This window comes from Desmodus rotundus, chromosome 10, assembly GCF_022682495.2.
Source record: "Desmodus rotundus isolate HL8 chromosome 10, HLdesRot8A.1, whole genome shotgun sequence".
In the NCBI taxonomy this organism is placed as follows: domain Eukaryota; kingdom Metazoa; phylum Chordata; class Mammalia; order Chiroptera; family Phyllostomidae; genus Desmodus; species Desmodus rotundus.
The window spans coordinates 2,683,647-2,706,597 of record NC_071396.1 but is presented as its reverse complement, the minus strand read 5'-3'; the positions used below and the strand labels follow the sequence as shown (position 1 = coordinate 2,706,597).

The window sequence follows — 22,951 nt, the reverse complement described above, 5'->3', positions numbered from 1 at the left end:
TAAACCCAGGAATGGCAGCTGTGCTGGAGGGTTGGGACCAAGCAGCATTGGGGTGCTCCCTTTTGCCATGTGGCTTAGGAAGCAGGAAAGACCTTGCAGGGAAGGAGAGGGGTGGAAAGGACTCTTGCTGGTGGGCCGTGAGAAGGTGCCACATGGGTTTGGATTGAGAACTGGAGATCGCAGCGGTGACACAGCTGATGGTGCCGGGAACTGAAGGGCCGCCTGAGGCACAGACTTCTATTTCTTTTCCTGCAGTACCCCAGACTGGGCAGAGGGAGAAGGAAGGACTGTGTGCATTTGTGGGTATTCTAAGGGACTTTAGTATTTTAATGAAGACATTAAGGGATTACTCTATGTCTGTATAACTTTTTAAGTAAATAATTCCTTTCCTTTTCACCAATCTCTGGCATTGAAAGACACTTTTCCCTGGCAGAGGGCAAGGCAAACCTAGTACGAGGGAGACCCCTGGAACACAAAGGGGGGGTCCATTCGGTAATAGTATATCATTCGCCCCCCCCAGGTCTGTTCTGTATCAATAATCCTATAACTTATTCATCCCGGTGCCAAGTGCCAGGAACCAGAGGCCACCTTACGGCCCAAAGCCAGCCAGCGTTATTCACACTGGCCTATCCAAATCTGTGCTCTCCGCCCACCTTGCTCTCCAGAGCAAATCCCGGTAAAATCAGTAGCCTAACCCTTCCCTTCATCCCTACCTTCTCCTCTCAGTCTCTAGGACTTGTGGGTGTAATAAACTTTGTTTTCTCCTTACTGGAGCTCTGTCCTCTCTTACACAAAATACAAGTTACATTCTTAGTGGAACACTATTATCCTGTGAAGTCTTGGTTTTAAGTTTTTTTCAAGCTTGGTCTATTTTAATGTTGACTTAAGTCAAGTATATAATTCTTAGTCAACTTCTAGGGCATAGTATTTTTTTTTACCCTCACCCAAGAACATGCTTATAGATTTTAGAGAGGGGGGAAGAGAGGGAGAAAAACACTGATGTGAGAGACAAAGATTGATCAGTTGCTTCCCATACACCTGACTAGGGATCAAACCTGCAACCTAGGGATGTGCCCTGACCAGGGATCAAACCCACAATCTTTTGGTGGTGTTCCCATTAACGGAGCCACCCGGCTAGGGCGAACGTTGTAAATCTTAAAATATCTGGTCATAGAACAATTTACCTGATGCTAAGTGAACATAGCAACTGAATTTTTTTTCTCGTAAGTTATTTTGAAAACATACAAAAGCAAATTAAAGTCCCCATCATATTGAACTTCTGTCTGATAACTAGTCTCCAAATTATAAGTAAGCCAACATATATTAGCCAAACTATTTCTCAATTTGGGTTAGACCTGACACTTCCCATTTTCTCCATTTTTTTTTTCTCCAAAGGAATCACGCTGACTTGCCATGAATTCAGGTTCAGTGCATAATGTTCTCCAGTGTTTTGATCTTTCTGTGTCCTGAACAGAGAGATATCGATGAATTCTTAACTTCTTTTGAAAAATTAAAGCATCTCAGCGCAGAACCTGAGCAGCACCGTTCTAAGCTTTGGAGCACCCGGGGCGACCACCGCATTAGCCATTCTTTGATCTTTGACCTCATGTCCCTGTGCTACAAAGATGCCAAGTCACTTAAGCAAGCTTTGCTTCATATTCACTAATGATTAAGAAATTATTTCATCACAAAGTTCTCTGAAAAGCAGAGTGGTCACTCTTGTACCATTATCCTCAGCACCTCACACAGCTTATGGAGGTGATAATTTGGGGTAACAGCCAGCCAGTCTGTTGGCCGGATGCGCTTCTTTGCCCAGCGACCCCTCCACCTGCTCTCGCCTCGCTCCCTCTCCAGGTGACTTTTTCAGACCTTTTCTGGTTTCTTCAGTCCCTTAACTTCTCTCCCCACATATCCTTCCTCATTCTCAACAGATGGCTTCTCCCTTCACAGAGGAAACAGAAGCTGTAAGTCATGAATCACTGTGTTCTGGCCCCAATCCCAGTCCCTCCTCTCAACCACAAACGAGTCTTTCTCTCCTTGGGCCTTAAGTCCCATCTCTTTCCACTCGACCCATTTGCAATCCATCTGCGATCCATTTGCAAACACCCTCTGTATCTTCCACCTGTCCTTCTTGACCCCTTCCCATTTCATTTGAAGATGCTCAGTTTATTTTCCTGCTTTATGCAAAAAGACCTCCTTTATTCCTGTCTCCCGTGCCAGGCTACCTACCTCTGTCCCTTCACCCTGATACTCTCATGACAAACTCAAGACACCCATGTCTCTGTTTCTTTGTGCCTTATAATTTTATTCCTCAACCCGCTCCAGTCTCAATGGCCAGGTGATGATGCTGTTGTTTAAAGGCGATGGGGAATGTGGGCAGTCTCACCTGGACCAGCTCCTCCTGCCTTATCAGGTCCCTCGTTATATTGACAGCTTCCCTACCACCAGGCACTAAACCTCAGAGCCTCTCAGAGCCCCAACCTGGGCCTACTTCTAACCTCTGTGCTGCCTTGTTCTAACAGACGTCTTCTAACCGATGACTCCGCATTATTTTCATCAACTTCCTAATTTAAAAGGAAATTTAAATTTCAGTTCCCATTCAATATTATTTTGTGCTAGCTACAGATGTACAGCATAGTGGTTAGACGATCACGCATTTTACAAAGCGTCCCCCGATATTTCCAGTACCCGCCTGGCAGTGTCCGTGTGGTCATCCCAATATCACTGACTATGTTTCCTACTCTGCACTTTACTTCCCCACGACCATTTTGTAACTTCCAATCTGTACTTCTGAATCGCTTCACCTTTTTCACCCAGGCCCCAAACAGAGTTCTTCTCTGATTGCCCAGCTTATATGGCTCCCATGGCTTGGATTCTCCGGGAAGCAGGCTGTGAAATGGAAATCAGCAGCCAAGAGGGTGTTTAGGGACTACTTTTGGAATCCACCCCTGTGGAAGGGAAATCAGGCTGGACAAGCTGAACTGCAAACAAGTTTCTGATGGTGGCATCTGCTAACTTTATGGAGAGCCCCAAAGCTGGGATGACCCTTTAGAGTTAGTCTAAGTTGGGGTGAGGGGCCTTTTCCTTAAAACTGCTGCTGACCACTCACCAATTCAGGCCCCCCTGAAGGAGTTAGGACCCCCTCGGGAGCTGATCAGTTTGAACTCCCAGACACTGCGGGAGGAAGTCGTTTCTGAAAGGAATCTTAGTGATGCATCACAGCATCAACCATGAGAATCAACTGCTCCTGCAATCTTGTTGCTTGGCAACTACATTTTTGACACAAACATCTGCATCTGCTTGCCATTCGGTCACAGTGCTTCCTCCTCCAATGCATCCTGTCCCACTGAGACAGCCCCCTGTCCACTTGGTCAAGCCAGAGACCTAGCGGGCCTTCTGAAGGCCTTTCTCTGGCTCCCTCGCTCCTACTCCATGTCTAATCCATTAGCTTCCCAAAGACTTCACGTCCTAAATCTCTCTTCCTTCCACCTCCCGTGTGAGTGACCATGGGAGCTGGCTCAGATGAAGACATCACTGTCCCAAGTTCTTTTCCATGGCCTCTGTCAGATCAGTCTCCTGTCATTACTGTCACCCGTGTCTCTACAAAAACCACTCTAGCCTCTCATTCAATCAGTGACTGTCAAAAGTCTCTTCTTCTTCATCGAAGAAAATATTCTCATACAAGGTAGCGTGCCTTATCATTAGGGTATTTGTTATTTTTTGACTTGAAGATTGAATTAAAAATAATGGGAGTAAATGGACAGTAGAAGACAAATATTTTGATGCGTCAACACTATAACAGAAGACAAACTAGAAATCAAAAGACTTGTTCTGGTTTTTATTTCCAGGTGAAGAAAATGTTCATCATAAATGATTTAGATTCAAACCTGCAGATAAGTAAAAACTTAGAGGTTTCTAGTCCAATATTTTTCTCCTAAAAATTATGTTTCTCAAATGATTTTATAATGTGTTGAAATATGATTCTTCTTGCTGCCGTTCAATTTATGTCTTTAAGGGTTCTTGATGATAAAACAGTGAACTGGATGGGGGACAGAGGGAAGAGAGAGAGAGAGATTTTTGAAATAAAGCATCATTGCTGTTTAAATATTTATTACAGTCTTAGCCCTTTGATATTTCATATAATTAGTTGTTATTTTTGACTAGGTCCTTCTAAAGCATAAAACCACACTTGAAACAATTAGGCCACCAATTCCTTTTTATAAACTTAATATCATTTACTATATCAGTACTGTTTCTTTATTCCATTTTTCTAAGTTATTTACTTATTTTTCTCTTAAAAATTAGAAATCCAAGATGCACTAAAACATTTAAATAACATATAACATTTTTCTATTTTGAGTTTTACCACAATTAAAAATAAAAAAGTTTACACACATTATTTTATTGTATTATTTTAATATTTTTAAAAGAAAACAGGTTATTTTACATTTATGAAGAAGTTGAAAATACATTTTTTAAATTTTCATATGAGGAAACTCCGGTAAGTGATGTTAAATTTGCATGTAGAAATTTGTTCCTGATAATAAATACCATAATTTTAATCATTGTTATTAACACGCTCATCAATCAGTAGAAAGGTTTGTATAACTGTGTTTCTAATCTTTATTAATTATTCATTAACTTATGCTGGGAAGTGAGAGAAAATGTGATTTTCTAGCTCAGAACACATAGGTTAATTCTTCCACGTTCAAATATTGCACGCACAAATTGATTTATTTACCAAATTGCCAAAGTGCCGTGTGTATCACATAGCACACAATGCTTTGAGTTCAGACAGCTCAGAAAGCTTGTTGCATTAATTAACGCTTCTAGGAGCTTGCTTGGTTTAAAAAAAAAATTATTATTTTTCTTCATAATGACCATAAAGTGCAAGTGTCGTACAACCTCATATTTCTGAAATTTACAACACGATGACTCTGTCAATGAACGGCATGACCAAAACCAGATACCGTTACCTTTCCCTTTGAACACATCTGGGATATCTCAGCTGCCCTCTGTCACAAAGCACTCTCAGTTCGGACCCCGTAGCAGATAACTCGGGCAGAAAACTGTCTCCTTGGCAAACAAACTCCACATACTCGCCATGGATAATAAATGGCCTGTTATCAAAAGCCCATTTCAGGAGTAAGTTGTTATGTTCCATTTCAACGAATGATAACCTGCAGGGCTCTGAAAAAGAAAAGGAAAGAATGGATCTCGTTACATGTTGGCACTACCAGGGAGTACTGTGTTCCCTCCTCGTGAGAACCTTAAAATCTCAGGACATGAGCAGGACAGGTAAGTTAGACAGTTAATGTTCATGTCAGGAAACCTATTCAGAGCTCTCGGAAAACCCGCCGCCACTTTTCTCTCTGCTCCTCCAGGATGGGCCTTGCTGATAAGACAGTGACATGCCTCATCTTTCTAGATGGAGGTGGCCGCTCCTACCTGTGTTTCTACATCGCAGTCATCTTTATATTACACAGAACCAATCACACCGAGTACTAAGCACTCACATATTTATCCTGACCACTACGGCTCATTGATCTCACCAGCCCACACCCCACCACTACCGACCTGATGGATGGTGTGTACCTAACAAGAATTGGTCTGAGCAAGCCGGGCTATAATTATTTATGATCTAGAGCAGCGGTTTTCAGCCTTTTTTTTTAATCTCATGGCACGCATGAACTGATTACTAAAATTCTGTAGCCCAGCAAAATATGTGTTATATATTTTGCTAATCTGATTAAAAAAGTAAGTGTAATTTTGATTCATTCACACGGATGGCCGTTGTCGATTTGGCTGTTGTCATTTTTTTATTGGACAACTTAAGGGAAAAGAGGGGAGCAGCCCGGACTAAACAGTCAGGTATTGCGCGTTCTAGAAACTCACGTGGTGCACTGGTTGAAAATCGCCAAGGCAAGAATAGGCGTCAGTGACTAAGTGAGCTCTCTAACAAAACAATACAAATGTAGGACGTTAAGCATTCTACTAGTGCTGGAGCAACTCAAAGAGAATCGAAAGTGAAAGAAGGTCATTTTATTTTATTACATAGAGACGTAAACAGTAGCACATACCTAAACACGAGGGTGGCGCGGTCCACACCCCTTCCAAACAATAGGACTCTTTAGACCCTTGTAGGAAATAGTGCTGGAAACACCTGTATTCCACCGAGGAGCCGTTTTCGTAGGGTTCGAATTTTAAACGAACAATGACTCCATTTGCAATAAATGGAGGAGGTGCACACATTCCTTTAGATTCTGCAAAAATACGTGCAAGGAGATGCCACAATCAGTGTCCAGCGCTCTTGTGATTGCTACAGAAAGACAATGAAATATTTCATGGAAAATCACGTAGAAGCCGGCTCTCAAATAAGTTTTAAATATCAGGAGCATTTCTGCACTGACTTCATAGTATAAAGTTTACTGTTGCCGTCAGAATCTCGCATTATACTATTTAAATACACATGTAAAGTTAGCCAAGACTTGGCCATTGTGACTTTATTTTTCGCTCTCTACCTGGCTGAAAGTGAAATGTAGGCAATTCCTCCTGAAGCCACCCTTTATGTATTCTCTCCCATTTTTTCTTCTGACAAGTCAGAGTTTTAGGTCCAAGGAGCGCACGGAATCTGTCACTCCACACCAAGCCCTCTTCTGAGAGAACGCTCCCCAGCAAGCCCCGGGGTGAGCGATGTTTCAGAGTTCTTGGTCGCTCTAGTGAGCGCGATGGATCCCCCTTTAGTCTGGTGGCATTTATCCAACTTCTTGACTTCTCCCTTTGTAATCCTGACTGACTGAAACTAAATGAGGTCAGCATAGTCTCCCTAATTAAGTGTATGGGTACACTGGAAGTCGATCAGACCATTCCCCATTTTATGGATTCAAAGGTGATGGTGGCAAATTGCTTTGGGTCTTATACTTGGAACCCAAGGGGCGACAGTGACCCCTTGAAAAACCATAGACGGCACTGCTGTTTTACCTTTTCTCACACATAAAGGGTACTCCACCTGCCCCCTGTTGCACTGCACGGACAGTGCAGAAAGCGGGGTGAGTGGAGACAGATCGAATCCCTCTTTGCACACAAAATCTATGAAGTCTCCATGTAAGACCTTCCCGGCGTACTTCCACTTCACCTCTACGTTGTTTCTCTCCATGTCCCCCTCGCTCACGGTGCACGGCTCTGCAAGACACAGTGCTCTTTTCAGTCCTGCACCCCTCTGGCAACTGTGAAAGTCATACCATCCCAAAAGAGAGGCGAGGACTGGCACCAACGGCGACATTGGATATTCAGCATTGATCACGATTCGACCTCCGCCAACATGCACAAAATGAAGCGTTTACTTTTTCTTACTGTCAGTTGGGTTTATGCACTTCCTATTGTCTTCATGATCCCCTAAACGGTAATGACTGACTTTGTTTTTTGTAATTTAAAAAAATGTTTGCAGGACAGTTGCCTCCAATATTACATTAGTTTCAGGAGTACAGCATAGTGATTAGACATTGAGGTACCTTATGAAGTGGCCACCTGCTAAGTCTAGTAACCATCTGACACCCTACGTGGTTATTGCAATATCATATTCCCTTGCTTTTGTAGTCTACAGAGCTGATGTTGTGAATTGAGTGACAACTTTAACTTAGAGGAAATTTATAGTTACTATAAGCAAAAGTACAAGGCACCAATTGCAACCGTAGAGACCAGTCACGTTACTTTGAAACGTCACCCTGACTAGCAAGTTATAAAATGAGGCAAAACTCTTAAGCTGAAAGTCACAGGTGAATGTTATTTCCTTGAAGTTATCTCAAAAGTCAGGTACTTATTTAGATGGCTGCCCCAGTTTTCCACTGGAAACATTTCCCTGAGCTATACCACGTCCCAGTGCCAAATGTATTGGGAGTAACTACAAAAACGTTTTTAATTCCTCAACAAAGTATAAAAAGGGTGACCGACCATTCAAGCAAAGGAGTGGTAGCAAAGAAACTAATACCAATATGCTGTACTGAAGAATGCATTAGAGCCCTGGCTGGTGTGGCTCAGTGGATTAAGTGCTGTCTGCAAACCAAAGGATTGCAGGTTCAATTCCAGGTCAGGGCACATGCCTGGGTCTCTGGCCAGGTCCCCGACTGGGGGCATGTGAAAAGCAACACATTGTCATTTCTCTCTTTCTCCCTCCCTAGATTGATTACGGTCTCTCCAAGTGACATCCTGAGTACCATACAAGCAGAGACCTTGAGTTCTATACGAATAGGACATTTCAATTAGGAGAAAGGTAACCTAAAAAGTGCAAGTCACCAAAATGTAAATACACTTAATGCTGCTGAAATGCACCCTCAAAAGTGGTTAAAATAATAAAGTTTCTTGTTTATATTTTACCACAATTTTTAAAAGTAGCTGGGTAAGAAATAATATAGTCCTAGACACTAAGCAATTGGAGATTTTCTGCTTAAGGAAATGATAAGGGAAAACATGTGAAAAAAATTTACACAAAATTATGTCCATGCTACAAAACATTGTATGAAAATCACATAAAAATGCGAACATAATGGTAAAAGAAAATCAACATGTTCTAAGAGAAATACGTTCTAGGGCTGTGATGGACAGCATGGTGACTATAGTTCACAGTATCGCTCGCATACAGGACAGTTACCACGTGAGTAGATATTAAATGCTCTCATCCAAAATAACAACAGCCCTGGCCAGTGTGGCTCAGTGGACTGAGTACCAGCCTGCAAATGAAAGGGTCGCTGGTTTGATTCCCAGTCAGGGCACCTGCCGGGGTTGCAGGCCAGGTGTCGGGGCGGGGGGGCGGGCACACGAGAGGCAACCACACACTGATTTTTCTCTCCCTCTTTTTCTTCTTCCCTTCCCCTTTCTCTAAAAATAAATAAATAAAATCTTTTTTAAAATAACGACAAAAAATGGTAATTAGCTGGGGTGAGGACTACGTAAAGTCACCTGGCTGTGGTCCTTTCACAAGGCTCTGTAAGTGTATCAAATCTTCACACCTGTACACCTTCCTCTGATGCAAGGTTATACGTCAGTTGTCTCCGTAAAGCTGGGGAAAGCTTTTGAAGAACATTCAATGCGTTCTCGGTCTTACCTAAGCAAACAGGCGGGGCTGACCATTGGCCGTGCTGACAGTGAGACCTTTCTTCCCCCTTCAGTAGGTAGTACTGGTGGCATTTGTACTCCACCGAGGAGCCCGCCGCGTAGTTCACCAGTAACCCATCGACAACAGCCCCGTTCACGATGTCCGGTGGAGGCTTACACGTCTCACTGTTTGCTGATACAAAAGGTTATTTGAAAATTCCCGTGAATGCGATGATATAATACAGTTCCCCATACAACAGTGCTCCAATGTGTGAACCATCTAATTCAGACAACTGATTTCTAAGTTCACCAGAAACCAGAGATGTTATTCTGCTCCACTAGTTTTCAAATGTACTAAGCAAGACCAAGCAGCAAATGTTTTGCCCTAGGTTGAAGATGAATATTTTTCACTTTTCTGGCTTGTGAAAGAATCGCGATGTAGATATTCTTACAATGTGTGGAAGGATAAGCAGCGCTCTTCAACCTGAGGATCAGGGGCGAGTCTCAATATGTCCCTGGTCATCGTCCATGTTCATTTTCTCCTCATTTCCCTTCGTCTCAGGTGGCAGTCAACCCAGGGATCAAAATTTCCATTTCTCTTTGTCTTTCGGGTCTTCCACTAACTCTGCTAATTTCTCTACCGTCTCTAGTAGCTTTTCTTGTATGCAATAGACGCCCTTGGTGCGTGTGTTTGTAGAGGCCTCTCCAGGACCCAATGGAGAAACAAGAGGAAGAGTGGAAGGGGAGCACCCAGCAATGGTGGCGCACCCAGGTTGTGCCCTTCGGTAAAACAGAAGACCAGGGACCCGTCTCAGAGGGCAGAGGCTTGGAAGCGCCAGATGCGGAAGTACTATCAGCAGGACTGGCCCAGGGTCAGGAGCAGAGCCCTCTGCCCTGGCAGGGGTGTCCCATCCGAGCCCGCAGGCCACATGCAGCCCAGGATGGCTATGAATGTCGCCCAACACAAAATCATGAATTTACTTAAAATCTTTTTTTTGCTCATCAGTTTTCGTTAGTGTTTATATATTTAATGTGTGGCCCAAGACAACTCTTCTTCTTCCAGTGTGGCCCAGAGATGCCCGAAGGTTGGATACCCAACATCAGACACAGAGGGAGAGGAAGTAGATGGAGGTCATGGCCAGTCCCTCAATCCTTCATGTCCTTGCTGATTTCCCTAACGAAGCACATCAGCACTAATGTGCTGTCATTTAAATCTCCTAGGTGGCAGATAGGAGCGTCTAGCCATAATGTACATTCAAAATTGTTGTTTTTTTTTTAAGTTTCCCAATCCCTTACGCTGGCTTCCATTCTACCCATAGACACACACAAAATCCCAGCAGTTTCTAACTCTTCTCTGTCGGGGTCTCTGCCATTCGGCTGTGGATGAAATAAAGAGAATGGGGATTCTTACAAAATCAGCTATGGATGCTCGGGAGCACACGTACCAACACACTCAGGGGGGCGCGTCCAGGTCCCGTGTTTACAGATTATTTCCTTTGGCCCGTGGAGGTCATAACCACTTTGACAGCCGTATGTCACTCTGTCCCCATTGTAATAAATCCCAGACTGGAGGATTGCTGCGCCATTCTCAACCACGGGTGGCTCCTCACAAGCTGCCTTCTCCTTCACTTCTGAAAAGGCACAATGTCGAGAGAAGAGGCCCCTTAGCGCCGCAGGCCGGTGTCACTTTGGGGAGAGCTTAGGGGAGGTGTTGCTAACCAACGCATTTTGGAGGCTCCGTCCAGGTCCCGTTGTCACAGCGAATCTCTTCGGGTCCCTGAATCTCAAAGTTCAGTTCACATTCTACCCGAACTGCTTCTCCGTGGCGATACGTTGTTGAGTAGGTGGGAATCTTGGAGTTCAGAGGCAGCGGTGGAGGAGGGCATCGGTTTCTTCTTCCTGAGGGAAAAATGCCCACATTTTTAGCCATCTAATTACCAAAAACAGCAATGCTCAAGATTTGCTAGGCATGCTGTTGTGCCAAGTGCCATAGGAGCGAGGGCAGAGAGACTCCAGCCTCACGCCGTGATCTCCAGTGTTGAGTTCCCTGTGGCACACCCGTCCCCGTGAGCAGGAGGGGAGACTGGCTTCGAACCCGCAGAATACAGCGTAGATGATGGGATGAGTGGATGTGTTATGGATACAAGATGTGCGGCGTAACAGTATAAAGTCCTTCTTGCTGAGCAAAGCAAGCTGCCTCACCACCATGAGGTTCTGGGAGGCCAGGGCGGAGGGAGCGCTGCCTGCACGCGCAGCCAGAAGAGACGGGACACCCTGCGTTCAGCAGCCCGCAAAGCCCTGGGTGCCCCCCCCCCTCCCCGCAACCCCGTGAGCGTGGAGGTCTGTTTTTCTCCAATGAAGCCTCAAATGAGATGCCGCACCCCCCACCCCCTACACCTGACTGCCGCTCTGTTAGACACGGAGACGGAGAAGCCAGCTGAGCTGTGGCCAGAATCCTGACCCCCCGCAATTGTCCGAGGACCCAAGGGTGCGGTGTAAGCTGCTAAGGTTGTGACGATGTGGCTTTGCGCCAATAGAAACCTGTAAAACTGCAAGCATTTTACATCCACAGTCTTGTCTAGCCCTGAAATAACCTTACTAAGGGGGGACTATAGCCCCTCCCATATTCCAAAATGATTAAAACTTATAAAGCAAGCAAATTATTAGTAAATGAAGGATCTATTCTTGAACCTGTGTCTCTCTGAATTAAAACCTATCCTTAAATTTATAAAATACTGACTCTATTAATTCCCTACGGCTGTTGCGGCAAATTACCACAACACAGTGGCTTACAATAACACATTTATTTTTTAATAGTTTTAGAAGCCAAAGTCCAGACTCAGTTTCAAGGGGCTAAAACTGAGTGTCAGGAGAGATTCGTTCTTCCTGGAGGCTTTAGGAGAGGCTGGGCGTCTTGGCCCTTTGGAGCTTCTGGAGGTCACCTGCATGCCTGGCTCATGACCCCTCTCTCCTGTGACTCCAGCCTCTGGCTCCGTTGTTCCTCTGCTCCCTCCGTTTGAATGTCTTTTGGGGATGGGGCTGGTAGGGCAGGGAGGCACTAGCCAGGCTATGACTGTGCCCTCTCCCTCTACCCACCAGTGGCCAGAGACACTGCAAGCACACCTTGGCACGCTGACTGATTTGGGTGGCAGTGTGCCTTCACATCAGGAAATGCGTGGCCAACCAAGACAGCTCCCCGCAAGGCTGCCAGCTTGGGTAATCAGATCTAGTACTTCCCAGTTAGGAAAACGTATTCATTATAATCAGAGGTTTAAAATTTACAAAAGGGGCTTCTTTAAAAAATGAGTTTAAACTTCATATCCGTTCTACAATCTAATACGAAACTTAGATATCTTTAGATTAACTGGATTAAAGTTTTCTGGAAATAGCACTGTTGTAAAAGACAGTATTTTTTTTTTAAAATAGCACTACGGACAAGAATTGGATACCATCAAAGGCATTTTTTTCATAGAAGTAGAGCCGGTTAGGTTATGTGTGGTGACAGGTGGGTACTAGAAATATCGGGGAACCCACTCTATAAAGTGTATGATTGTCTTACCACTATGCTGTACCCTAGAAATGAATGCAGAGTAATATTAAATGCAAACATTAATTGAAAATATAATTTGAAGTTAGGGGAGAAAAGGCATACAACTGTAATTGAATAACAATAAAAATTTTTTTAAAAAAGAAAATATAATTTGACCTTAACAAATGAAGTATAGAAGTATTTTTTTAAAAAGAGGAAAAATACAGGATATTTTATTTGTATGTGTGAAATTTTAAAAGTTACCTTCACATACAGGAGATTCTGGGTACCAGCCAAAGTTATAGCACTGAATTAAATCAGGGCCACTGAGGTAATAATTTTCATTACAGAAAAACTGGACTACATCTCCTTCTTCATAGGCTTGCTTGACAGGATGAAAATAACCATTTTCTATTGATCTTAAAGAAGAGCAGTTTAATTCTAAAAATAAAAAAGACAAGTGAAAACACAAAGGCGTGTTATTTTTCTTGCTAGAACACAATTCACACACCACTTACATGTCATATCCAGAATAGAAATTACTAAATTCACCATATATTATTATATAAAATAAACGCTTGTCAATTTATATATTTATTAAAATATCATTAGGCTGATTTAAATTTAATTATTTGAGCTAAAACTTTGTTTTCCTATGAGACAGGTTTTGAGGATCAAAACCTACTGTCAACGTAATTAAAAGCAGAAGCAAAAAAAAAAGAAGAAGAAAATTGAACATAATTAGTACCACAACTTATACACACATCTGCCTGAAAGGACATTTTCAGAGCAAGAGGGAGTGTTCCGACAAGAACCTACTGGTACATCTTGGTGGGAGGGACCACCCATACGGGCGACACTCCGCCTCCTCCGTGGCCCCTCCCCCGGCGGTGAAGTAGCCGGGGTCACACTGGTACCGCACTGTGTCCTTGAGTCGGAACGTTTTCTGCGTCGTGGAGTAATTCCCATGGTGCAAGTCGGGAGCCAGGCACGTCTCTAACAGAAAGTACAGGTGTTTATGTTTTGGACTTCGTCACTGAACTTGGAATAGCCAAAACAAATCCCCCAATGAATTGTCACTGAATCTGAGGACAACGTGGCGGAATCAACCCTTGCAGAAAATGGAATGGAGTCCAAGTTCGCGTTGCCTCTCTGTTCCCTTTTTTTCTCACTCACCTTGGGTGGTAGCCCCACCGTCTTCTATTCTTGTAATTCGAGCCTAGTGTGTTTGACCAAAAGCCAAGTTCAACAGAAGGCTCAACAATTTTTGATCACACGCCATTTGTGGATTCGTATAATTTAAACAACTAACAGCACGCTGTCAAAGTGTGCACATTCAAGTTATTGCACTATTTTAAGTATATCTGAGATTAGTCTACAGTATAAAATAATGTACGTGGTCTCGGTGTCTTCTCTAGAAGAGGAAATAGTAATTTATATATGTTGCAAGACACGGGTTTGCGAAGGTGTTTTCCTTTTATTCCACTTCAATTTTTTTTTTGAGATTTTATTTACTTATTTTTTAGAGAGAGGGGAAAGGAGGATAGAGGGAGAGAAACATCAATGTGTGGTTGATTCTCATCATTTATTTTTTTTAACTTTTTAAGATTTTATTTATTTATTTTTAGAGAGATAGGAAGGGAGGGAAAAAGAGAGGGAGAGAAACAAGAAAGCAGGAGATCCGTGGATCGACTGCCTCTCAAGCTCCCCCAAATGGGGACTTGGCCCACAACCCAGGAACATTCCCTCACTGGGAATCGTACCAGCGACCTTTTGGCTCGCAGGCTGAAACTCTATCCACTGAGCCACACCAGCCAGGGCTCCACTTGAGCTTTTTTTTACTATTAGTATAAAGTGAGGACAGCTGGATTAGGTGCGTTGTGGGAGTTGAGAACCTTGCATAAAGGAAACACCTGGCATTTGAGAAAAACAATAGGATAACCTCCTACAGTGGCAGACATAATGAAAATCCGATTATGTTCGATGAAAACCATCCACCAATATGCGAAAGTAGTAGCCACATAAGCTCTTCTTGTCAGGATGGAGGTGATGGTTAAGCACTTACCCTGTTCCTTCCTACAGGCCGGCGGAGAAGACCATCCCTCCGCAACACATCGCACAACTTCTTCGTCCTGGCCCCCCGGGGTTTTGTATCCCGAGCTACAGCGGTAACGCATGGTCTCTTGAACTGTGTACAACAGTTTTGCCTCAGAGATGTGACCATTTATCAGGTCAGGCTTCGTGCATTTTTCTATGGGAAAAATAGTTCTTTGCTTAACTTCGTGAAATTAATTTTGTCTTCTACTCAGTCACAAAATGGAGGCAAAAGTTTAAAATTACCCTTGGAATTTTTTTTATTTTTATTTTTTTATCAGGTTAGGGTTTTATTTCAATTTTTTTATATTTTTTTATTTTTATTCAGTTACAATTGTCTGCATTTTCTCCCCATCCCTCCACCCCACCCCAGCCAGTCCCACCTCCCTCCCCCACCTCTACCCTCCCCCTTGATTTTGTCCTCGTGTCCTTTATAGTAGCTCCTACAGACCCCTCTCCCCACTATCCCCTCCCCACTCCCCTCTGGCTATTGTTACATTGTTCTTAATTTCAATGTCTCTGGTTATTCTATGCAGCAGAGAGAAAGAAGGAGCTTATACCCTTTGCAATGGCATGGATGGAACTGGAGAGCATTATGCTAAGCAAAATAAGCCAGGCGGTGAGGGACAAATACCATATGATCTCACCCTTAACTGGAACATAATCAACAAAAGAAAAAAGCAAACAAAATATACCCTTGGAATTTTAAGGAGAAAAATGTTCACTCTACAATCCTTGATTCCATTTAACTTTGGAAATAACGTGCATGTTCTGCATCGAATTTATTTAAAAACTGATTCAGTGTGACAGTATCATTCTTTAGTTCTTACGGTCATTCCCCCCCTCCCCCGTCTACTTTTAGAAACTATATCCAGAGCGAAGGGCTGGATATATTAATGGCAAACGAAAAGGAATTTTTTTGGATTTACTTCCCACTCTTTTAAGCCCACTGTGTTTGAGGATTTTTAACACCATTAACAAGAGCACGTTCCTACTTCATGGAGCCTTGACAAATTCCTCACAGGTCAGCACTTGTCTGGCTTCGCATCAGTACTTCAAGTAACTCAATTGCATCTCCGCTCCTTGCAATGTGATCAATACCAATTTCAGTAATTACTTGCATTTTCTTCACAGGGAATTATTAGCAAATTAAAAAGTAACATTTTAAGGACAAACATTATTTCAGAGTATGCCTTCATTTGGGGGGGGGAGGGGGAAAGACAGTGGGCCAGTCCTTTCGCTCTCACCTACCAAAAGGACTCACCCTCGGACTGGCCCCCTATATGCACGACCGAATGGACTACAGCCAGGCAGGTGGACACGGGGCGGGGACTTACTGAAGCACCAGGGCTCCGGGGACCAGCCCTGGGCTGTGCACACCGTTTTCTCCTCTTGCTTCCCCGAGAGCGTTGTGTGACCCGCCAAGCAGGAAAATGACAATTTTTGGTTTACACTCATTGGAAAGTAGTAACTTTCAAAAGTATAGTAATATAAGGCAATCCTCCCATTTTTCACACGAGGAAGACCACAGGGCTTCTCTGAAATGAGAAAAGAATCAAGCTGGAAAATGAAGAACGGATCTAGGACCATGAACTTGGTGGCCAAGCAACAAGACATGCACTTCAAAGCGTTTGCAGACACGGTGGCTAGTACTTATTTTTATGACCTCAATTTTGAAGCAGTCCTGTGACAACCCTTTCCAGTCGGACTTACCCTGCAAGCAGCTCCAACCCCCCGACAAACAGTCAGATGGAAACTGGGCAGGCCGCTTCCTGGGGAGGCGAGCCCTAGCTTCATAAAGCAGTGCTTTCCTAGAAATATCACCCAAGCCACATGTCATTTGAGGGTTGCTAGTAGCCACATTAACAAAAGGGACAGTCGGAGTTAATTTTAATAATAGGTTTTATTTGCTCCCATGTGTTAAAAATAGTTTTCATTGCTTTTTTCCTGACTAAGTCTGTGTGGCCGTGAGTCTTGACAGAGAGAGCGCGCCCCAGTCTGGACCAGCCACACCTCAACAGCCATGAGTGGCCCTGGCCAGCATACCGGGCAGCAGAGGTTAGGACAGGTGAAGTTCCACTTCAGATACATAAACCTGGGATCGGAGAGGGAACATGAGCTCATGGTCTCTGTCTTCGGGCGGCTTAGTTTTTTTGTTTGTGCAAAAGGACACTTTAACCGTATAATAATTAGAACATGCTGGAATATTGCAATGTTTTCATGATACATCTAACAGAAGATTATATCAGCTGGCTTTTCTATCCTGATTTAGACAAAAAATAAAACCAAAGGAAAACATTCATGCCAATGTGATCTTATTGTGCAATTAAACGTATAAAAATAGGATGTGTTCTGTTTATTTTGCTTACATATAAAATTAAAATATTGCAGACCTTCTTTTTGATAGAAAATGTGTAGTAAACTCTTCAACTGAAAGCAACTATAATCTGTTCGGATAGTTTATTTCAACAAATTCCCTCCAGGGTTTACTTTAGAAAAGTCCAATCGCTGGGCTTACCCTCTTTGCCTTCTCAGACTGTCTGACGTGGAATTACCTGCCGGGTTTCTTGTCTCTGCAGCCTACTAACACTGTCAGCTTGTCACTGCACCAACCCCACACTAGGCCGTTGGGCAATAAAGATTTCCTACTGATATGGAGTCGACAGCAACTGGTTAGTCTAAACCGTCCGCGTTCACCACTGCTGTCCCACGGAATTGTTAATAGAGTCCCTTCCCCTTTCAAGCGTGTCCTTGTTTGCAACACCAGGAAAGGGTCCCCCTGCTAATCACTACTTACTGACTTCAGTGAGAGAATAAGTTAGGATGAAAATCAGCTTCAAGAGCCAAAAATCCTTCTGCTGCTTTATGGTTCTTCCTTTTCCAAATCCCACATGAAGCTCTCACTTCCTGGACAGAGAATTAGGTTTGTCCAAGCTTTGCAGTACTAGGAATGGGTCATAATATGGCATGCTAATGGAGGGTGGCATGCTACTCCAAATGGCCGCACTGTGAGACCGAATCCCCTTTAAAATATTTAGATCTTGTTCTCCTGTGCCCTAAGTCCTAGAGACACCAAGGGTGTTGGGTCTTCTTCCACTTTTCTAAGTTATGTTGCTATAAGAATAGTTCACTAGTTTTTTTCCCCAAAGGAACACAATCTATCTAAATATTATAACAAATTATATTTATAAGAAGTATGTTTTTTATAAAATTGATACAGAAAAATGAAAGTCTATAATAAAAGCTCAATTTAAATGAATATTAGAATTTCCTTGGATAATTTTGAGAGGATAAAGAGTATGAAAAATTAATTTTACCTTCTGCATAGAGTTCTCCTGAGATGGTTAATATGATAATAAAAGCGAAGTCTTTCGACCTCATCTTCAGTGGTGCGCTTAACAAAGATTTTTAACAATTTGAAAGCCCTGGGGACTCCTTATTAAGTACATAATACTTCTCTGCAAGAAAAAGTTAATTATTTACAACATCCGTCTAAGTCTTTGGGAAGCAAGCCTAATCGTTCAGCTAAAATATTTTCGAATAATACTAAAACAACGGAACTAAGTTCATTGACGATACTTTTCATGCCAGAATTCACCGAGACCGTGATAACCAATAAAGGCGACAAGAGCAGCAGCACAAATAATTAACTCAGGCTAACAAACTGGGTAAATTTTCACCTGGATTCCCTACGAGAAGTCCAGAGTAAAGTTCACTGCTGATTTCTCTACCGCCTTTGATCAAATGGAAAGGAGAACTTAGGGACAGGAGAGAGTGAACAGCTGTTAAAATATGGCGTTGTCTCGGCCACACTGATTTCAGAGAAAAATGACCTCAATCATCTTAAGCAATGAGAGAACAATGTTATTGACCGTAACCGCGAATTCCAGAGAGTTTGCGTTTCACAGCGGCAGGTGCGCTGCGTTATCAGTGTCCTGGGTGCCCACCAGGCACCAAAGTCACGTTCATTCACCTCTTGTGTAGAGAGAAGTGAACAGCTGGATGAAAATGGCTGCCCCTGGCAGCCTGATGCCTTCTGATGGGTTTTAATTTAAGCCACAAAATAATAATGCTGTCGGGGGGAGAGCTAGCATGATTTCCATTCTGTAACTTTTTGCAAAGCACAGCCCATTCGGAGAAAAGTGCTCATACCATAAGGTCACAGGTCAGTGGGTTCTCACACCGAACCTTCAGTGAAACCAGCACCCAGAACAGGAGACAGAAGGAAGACAGCCCAGCGTTTTCCCGCAGGCCCCCTCCAGTGGCCACCCTGGAACACCGTCCTGCCTTCTGACGGCATAGATGGGTTTCACTGGTTTATCTACACAAACAGAACTGTACCGCATTTTCTTTCTGTCTGGCACCTTTTGTTGAACCTTTTGTCTGTGAGATCCATCCATTTCTTGGGCTGTGGTAGACTGTTCCCTCTCTGCGTGGTGTTTCGTTCTGTTCCTACACCACAAGTTACCTATTTATGTGACTCTTCACGGACACTCAGGTGACTTCCTGTGTAGGGAAATAGTATGGCCTCTGCCCATTTTCAATGATTTTTTTTAAATTTAAAAATTGTCGATCACCTCCACCAGAGAGACAGGGCAGGCGGCAAGATCGCCGCAGTGCGTAAGGGCTACAAGGACCATGAGAGAGGGGAAGAGCAGCCCCCAGTGGATTTAAGGCTTAGAACCAGCAGACACCAGCTGGAGCCAACAGGTGGCTAACCTCACCCTGCAGGAACCCCTAGCCCAGCGATGGCCAACCCTGTCCATCTCGTGGGGCCCGTAAACTGGTGACCGAATTCTACAGCACACCAAAAAACTATATTTTTGCTGATTTGACAGAAAATAGGTGTAATTTTGATTAATTCACCAAAAAATAATAATAATAGTAATTATCTACCCTTTGTGCTCCGAAGTGACTTTTAAAAAGCAGGTGCCTGTCCTTGTATATAAGGATTCATGGTGCCAAGAATTAACGAATCAGACACAACCTTACTAGGCAACAACACAACGGATAAGATGCAGCTCTGTTCTATGACCTATTTATTTATGGTTCGAGGCAGGGCATTCACACCAGACGGCGGCTGTTGTGCTGGCTGTTGTCATTTTTTAATTTGACAGTCTAAGGGAAAAGAGATCAGTGCCCCTGACTGAATAGTCAGGTGTTGCACCTTTTACAAATTCTTGCAGCGCACTGGTTGAAAATCACTGCCCATGCCTCATCTCACACTCATCGTACTACATAAGCATCCTAAACAACATCCCTTCCCCACGCCCCTGTGATAGGAAACAGAAGCCCATGTAAGGACTTCTGTTTCTGTTGCCCTTATAAGGACACAGCAGGGCCAATGGGGCTCTTCTGAGAAGTCTCCACCCCTTTCCTGGAAAACTCCTGAGCACTCTTCCCCTTAGTGAATGACTGAATGCCCCGCCCCTCAGTTAAATGAGCCTCAAAAAGAAGGGAATCCCTCTAAGGAGGGGCTGCCTGCCCGTGGAGGAGCCCCCTCTCTGTCCTACTGCTTCATGGATGAACTCTCTTTTTCTTTAAACTCTCTGCTGGTTAGTTTTTGAATTCTTTCCTGTCCGAAGCCAAGAACCCACAGTGGACTATGGACCTTCAGGTCCCACGACCCAGAATGCTTGTATCACCTGGAATCTACTATGAACACCTCACACTTTGAAATCACGTATTGAGCCACCTCTCCATCCACCTGTTTGGATGCTTTTTAAAGTAAATTGCAGTTATCTGCACATGCCCCTCTAAATGATTAAGCAAACCTATCACTTGAATTCACTGTTTTTTACAGATTATTCTTTGGATATCAAATGCACAAAGAAATGCACAGCTTCTTTTAAGTTTTTTTTTTAATTTACTTATTTTTACAGAGAGGGGAAGGGAAGGAGAAAGAGGAGGAGAGAAACATCAATGCGTGGTTGCCTCTTGCACGCCCCCTACTGGGGACCTGGCCCTCAAGCCAGGCATGTGCCCTGCCTGGGACTCGAACCCTCAACCCTTTGGTTCGTAGGCCCATGCACAATCCACTGAGCCACCAGCCAGGGCAGAAATGCACAGCTTTTTCAGCATACCTTCTATGAGTCTTGAACAACGCACGCAGCCGTAGACCTCAACCCCTACTAATTACTGTCGACGCAGAAAATTCCGTGTGCTCCCTCCCAGGCATAACCCTTCTCTTCACTCCCCTCCGGGCACCCAGGGTTCCAGTTTCTGCACGAATCACATCACCTGTCCATTCTAGGACCTCATAAACGAGGAAATACACAAACGCTCGCTTGTCTGAGTCTTCTTTCATTCAGCTCAACGTTTGGGACTTATCCATGTTGTGAGCACAAGTACTTCACCCATCTTATTGCTCCAGTATTTTCAAAACCATGCAGTGACCTTGGAGAGTGCTGAGGCTGAAGAGGCTTGTCAGAGGTCACAAAACTGGTAAATATTAGAGCCAGGGTTCAAAGAAAGTCGTTTTTTAAAAAGTGAAACATATAAAGAGGCATCAAAATTAAATATCTACCTTTTTCATCAATTCAAGGTTACCACCATTCACTAATTTTAGTAAATATAGAATGTATATTGCATCTAGAAATCTAATGAAATGAGCAAGTATATTTAACTTTTCAAAAATTACGTCTGGAAAAACATTTTCTTTCAGGTAAGAACAAGGATAAGCAACACAATTTTTAAGTGTTGATTTTTTTTTTTTAAATCAACCTGCTTACCTGGTACAAAGGTCAAAGGGCATAAAGTAAAAAGTTGCTGTCACTCACTTGTCTCCCGGCCACCCCGTCCCACTCCCTAGAAGGCAAATAATGCCCTCAGCACCTTTGCACTTTCTCAGAGCCGTCCCAGACACACACAAGCAAATTCTAAACGATTGCCTTTCTAAGTAACAGAACATACTGCAGATGGCTCCACAGCGGTAGGAAAACGGTTCCTCCTTTCCCGATCAGCAACGTCTTCCAGTATATGGACATATGATTTAAGTCAAGTTCATGACCGCTGGATAGTAAAGACGCTAAAATGGCTGCAACGTCTAGCCCTGCGCCTGTCTTCTTGCATGCGTGGATATCAAGTAGAATAAGCCCCAGAGTTTAATGTGCATTTATAGTACAGATAAATCCTGCTAAGCTTTTGCAGTGGGACTGATACCAATTAGCTTTCTTAGTAACACAAGGGGATGTTCCCCCACAGTCCTAACATTTCATGGTTGCAATGTGATGAGTACGAATGTCATCTCTGCATAATTTAGATTTCTCATACAAGTGAGATTGAAGAGTTCCACGCGGATTTGAAAGGCATTTTAACTTTATTTTTGTGCATGTTCTAGGTTAATTTTTCTGTTAAACTGTTGGCTTTCTCTTACAGACTTGTAGGAATTTTTTTATATATTCAGGAAAATGTAATGGGTGCGTGATTGTGAGTTGCGTTATTTTTTTCTTGGTGTTCTGCTTACCTTGTAAGTTGGTTACGGTAGATTTTGCAAGTTAATTAATCTTCAAGATTTTTGGATGTGTGCCAGTGAAAATCACTCCACAGTTGTATTTTAACATATCACCTCGTTTCTTATAGTGCTTCTTTGGTTGAATTGTATAATCAATGAATATAAAATAAACCTTTGCGAATGGTGTCACTGAAGTCCACAGCTCCTTTGTCCCCAGAGGTGCCGTGCTGCTCCAATTATTTATGAAATCATTCATTTTTTATCGCCACTGATCTGAACTTCCGCTTTTCTCCTACGCCAGACTCCAGTGTATCTTTCAGGTCTAACGCATAGATTCTGTGTTCAGTACGTACCCTCGTCACGACCTCAGCCCGCCACAGGACATACTCCAGCGTCTAGAAAGTCCCGTCCCCCCTTTTCAATCTTCCTTTTCGGAGATGTCCTGTCTGGTTTTGCCTGCCTATTTCCTGGAATTCTCCTTCTCTACCTACCCCTTTTTCATGGTGCCAAGAATCAATGACTAGTTGAGCCATATAAAATTAAAAGCAGGCTTATCAGGACCCTTAGCTAATAGCAACAAGCAATCCAAAAGATAGTATTTTTTTTAATGAGTGTCTTTAAAATACTATGCTCTCTTTGCTAAGAACAAATATTATAAGTTCTAGAGATAATAAATCTTGAAAAAAAAACCACCCACCCATTGAGAAAAAAATTGACAATTTATAATACAGATGGCACAGTGTGAATTTTTTCCTCTCGAGATGAAGCCAAAATATGGCATAAAT

The 22,951-nt window shown here is 43.2% G+C and overlaps 1 protein-coding gene across 2 annotated transcripts; it reads right to left on the bottom strand.

The window, feature by feature from the left end:
- Positions 1-3,824: 3,824 nt before the first annotated feature.
- On the bottom strand, positions 3,825-18,172 carry LOC112318924 (coagulation factor XIII B chain). 2 transcript variants are annotated; one of them, XM_024576164.4, is made up of 12 exons: positions 18,031-18,172; positions 16,051-16,251; positions 14,685-14,870; positions 13,439-13,615; positions 12,884-13,060; positions 10,810-10,989; positions 10,536-10,721; positions 9,101-9,283; positions 6,982-7,182; positions 6,081-6,263; positions 4,977-5,190; positions 3,825-4,039 (listed from the first exon to the last, which is right to left on the bottom strand). In XM_024576164.4, exons 1-12 carry the CDS (start codon positions 18,092-18,094, stop codon positions 4,003-4,005), a joined length of 1,989 nt encoding a protein of 662 aa, XP_024431932.2. In that variant the 5' UTR covers positions 18,095-18,172; the 3' UTR covers positions 3,825-4,002. The 2 variants fall into 2 exon arrangements, with proteins under 2 accessions (XP_024431932.2, XP_045040461.2); XM_045184526.3 differs by lacking the exon at positions 6,982-7,182.
- Between the last annotated feature and the right edge of the window lie 4,779 nt (positions 18,173-22,951).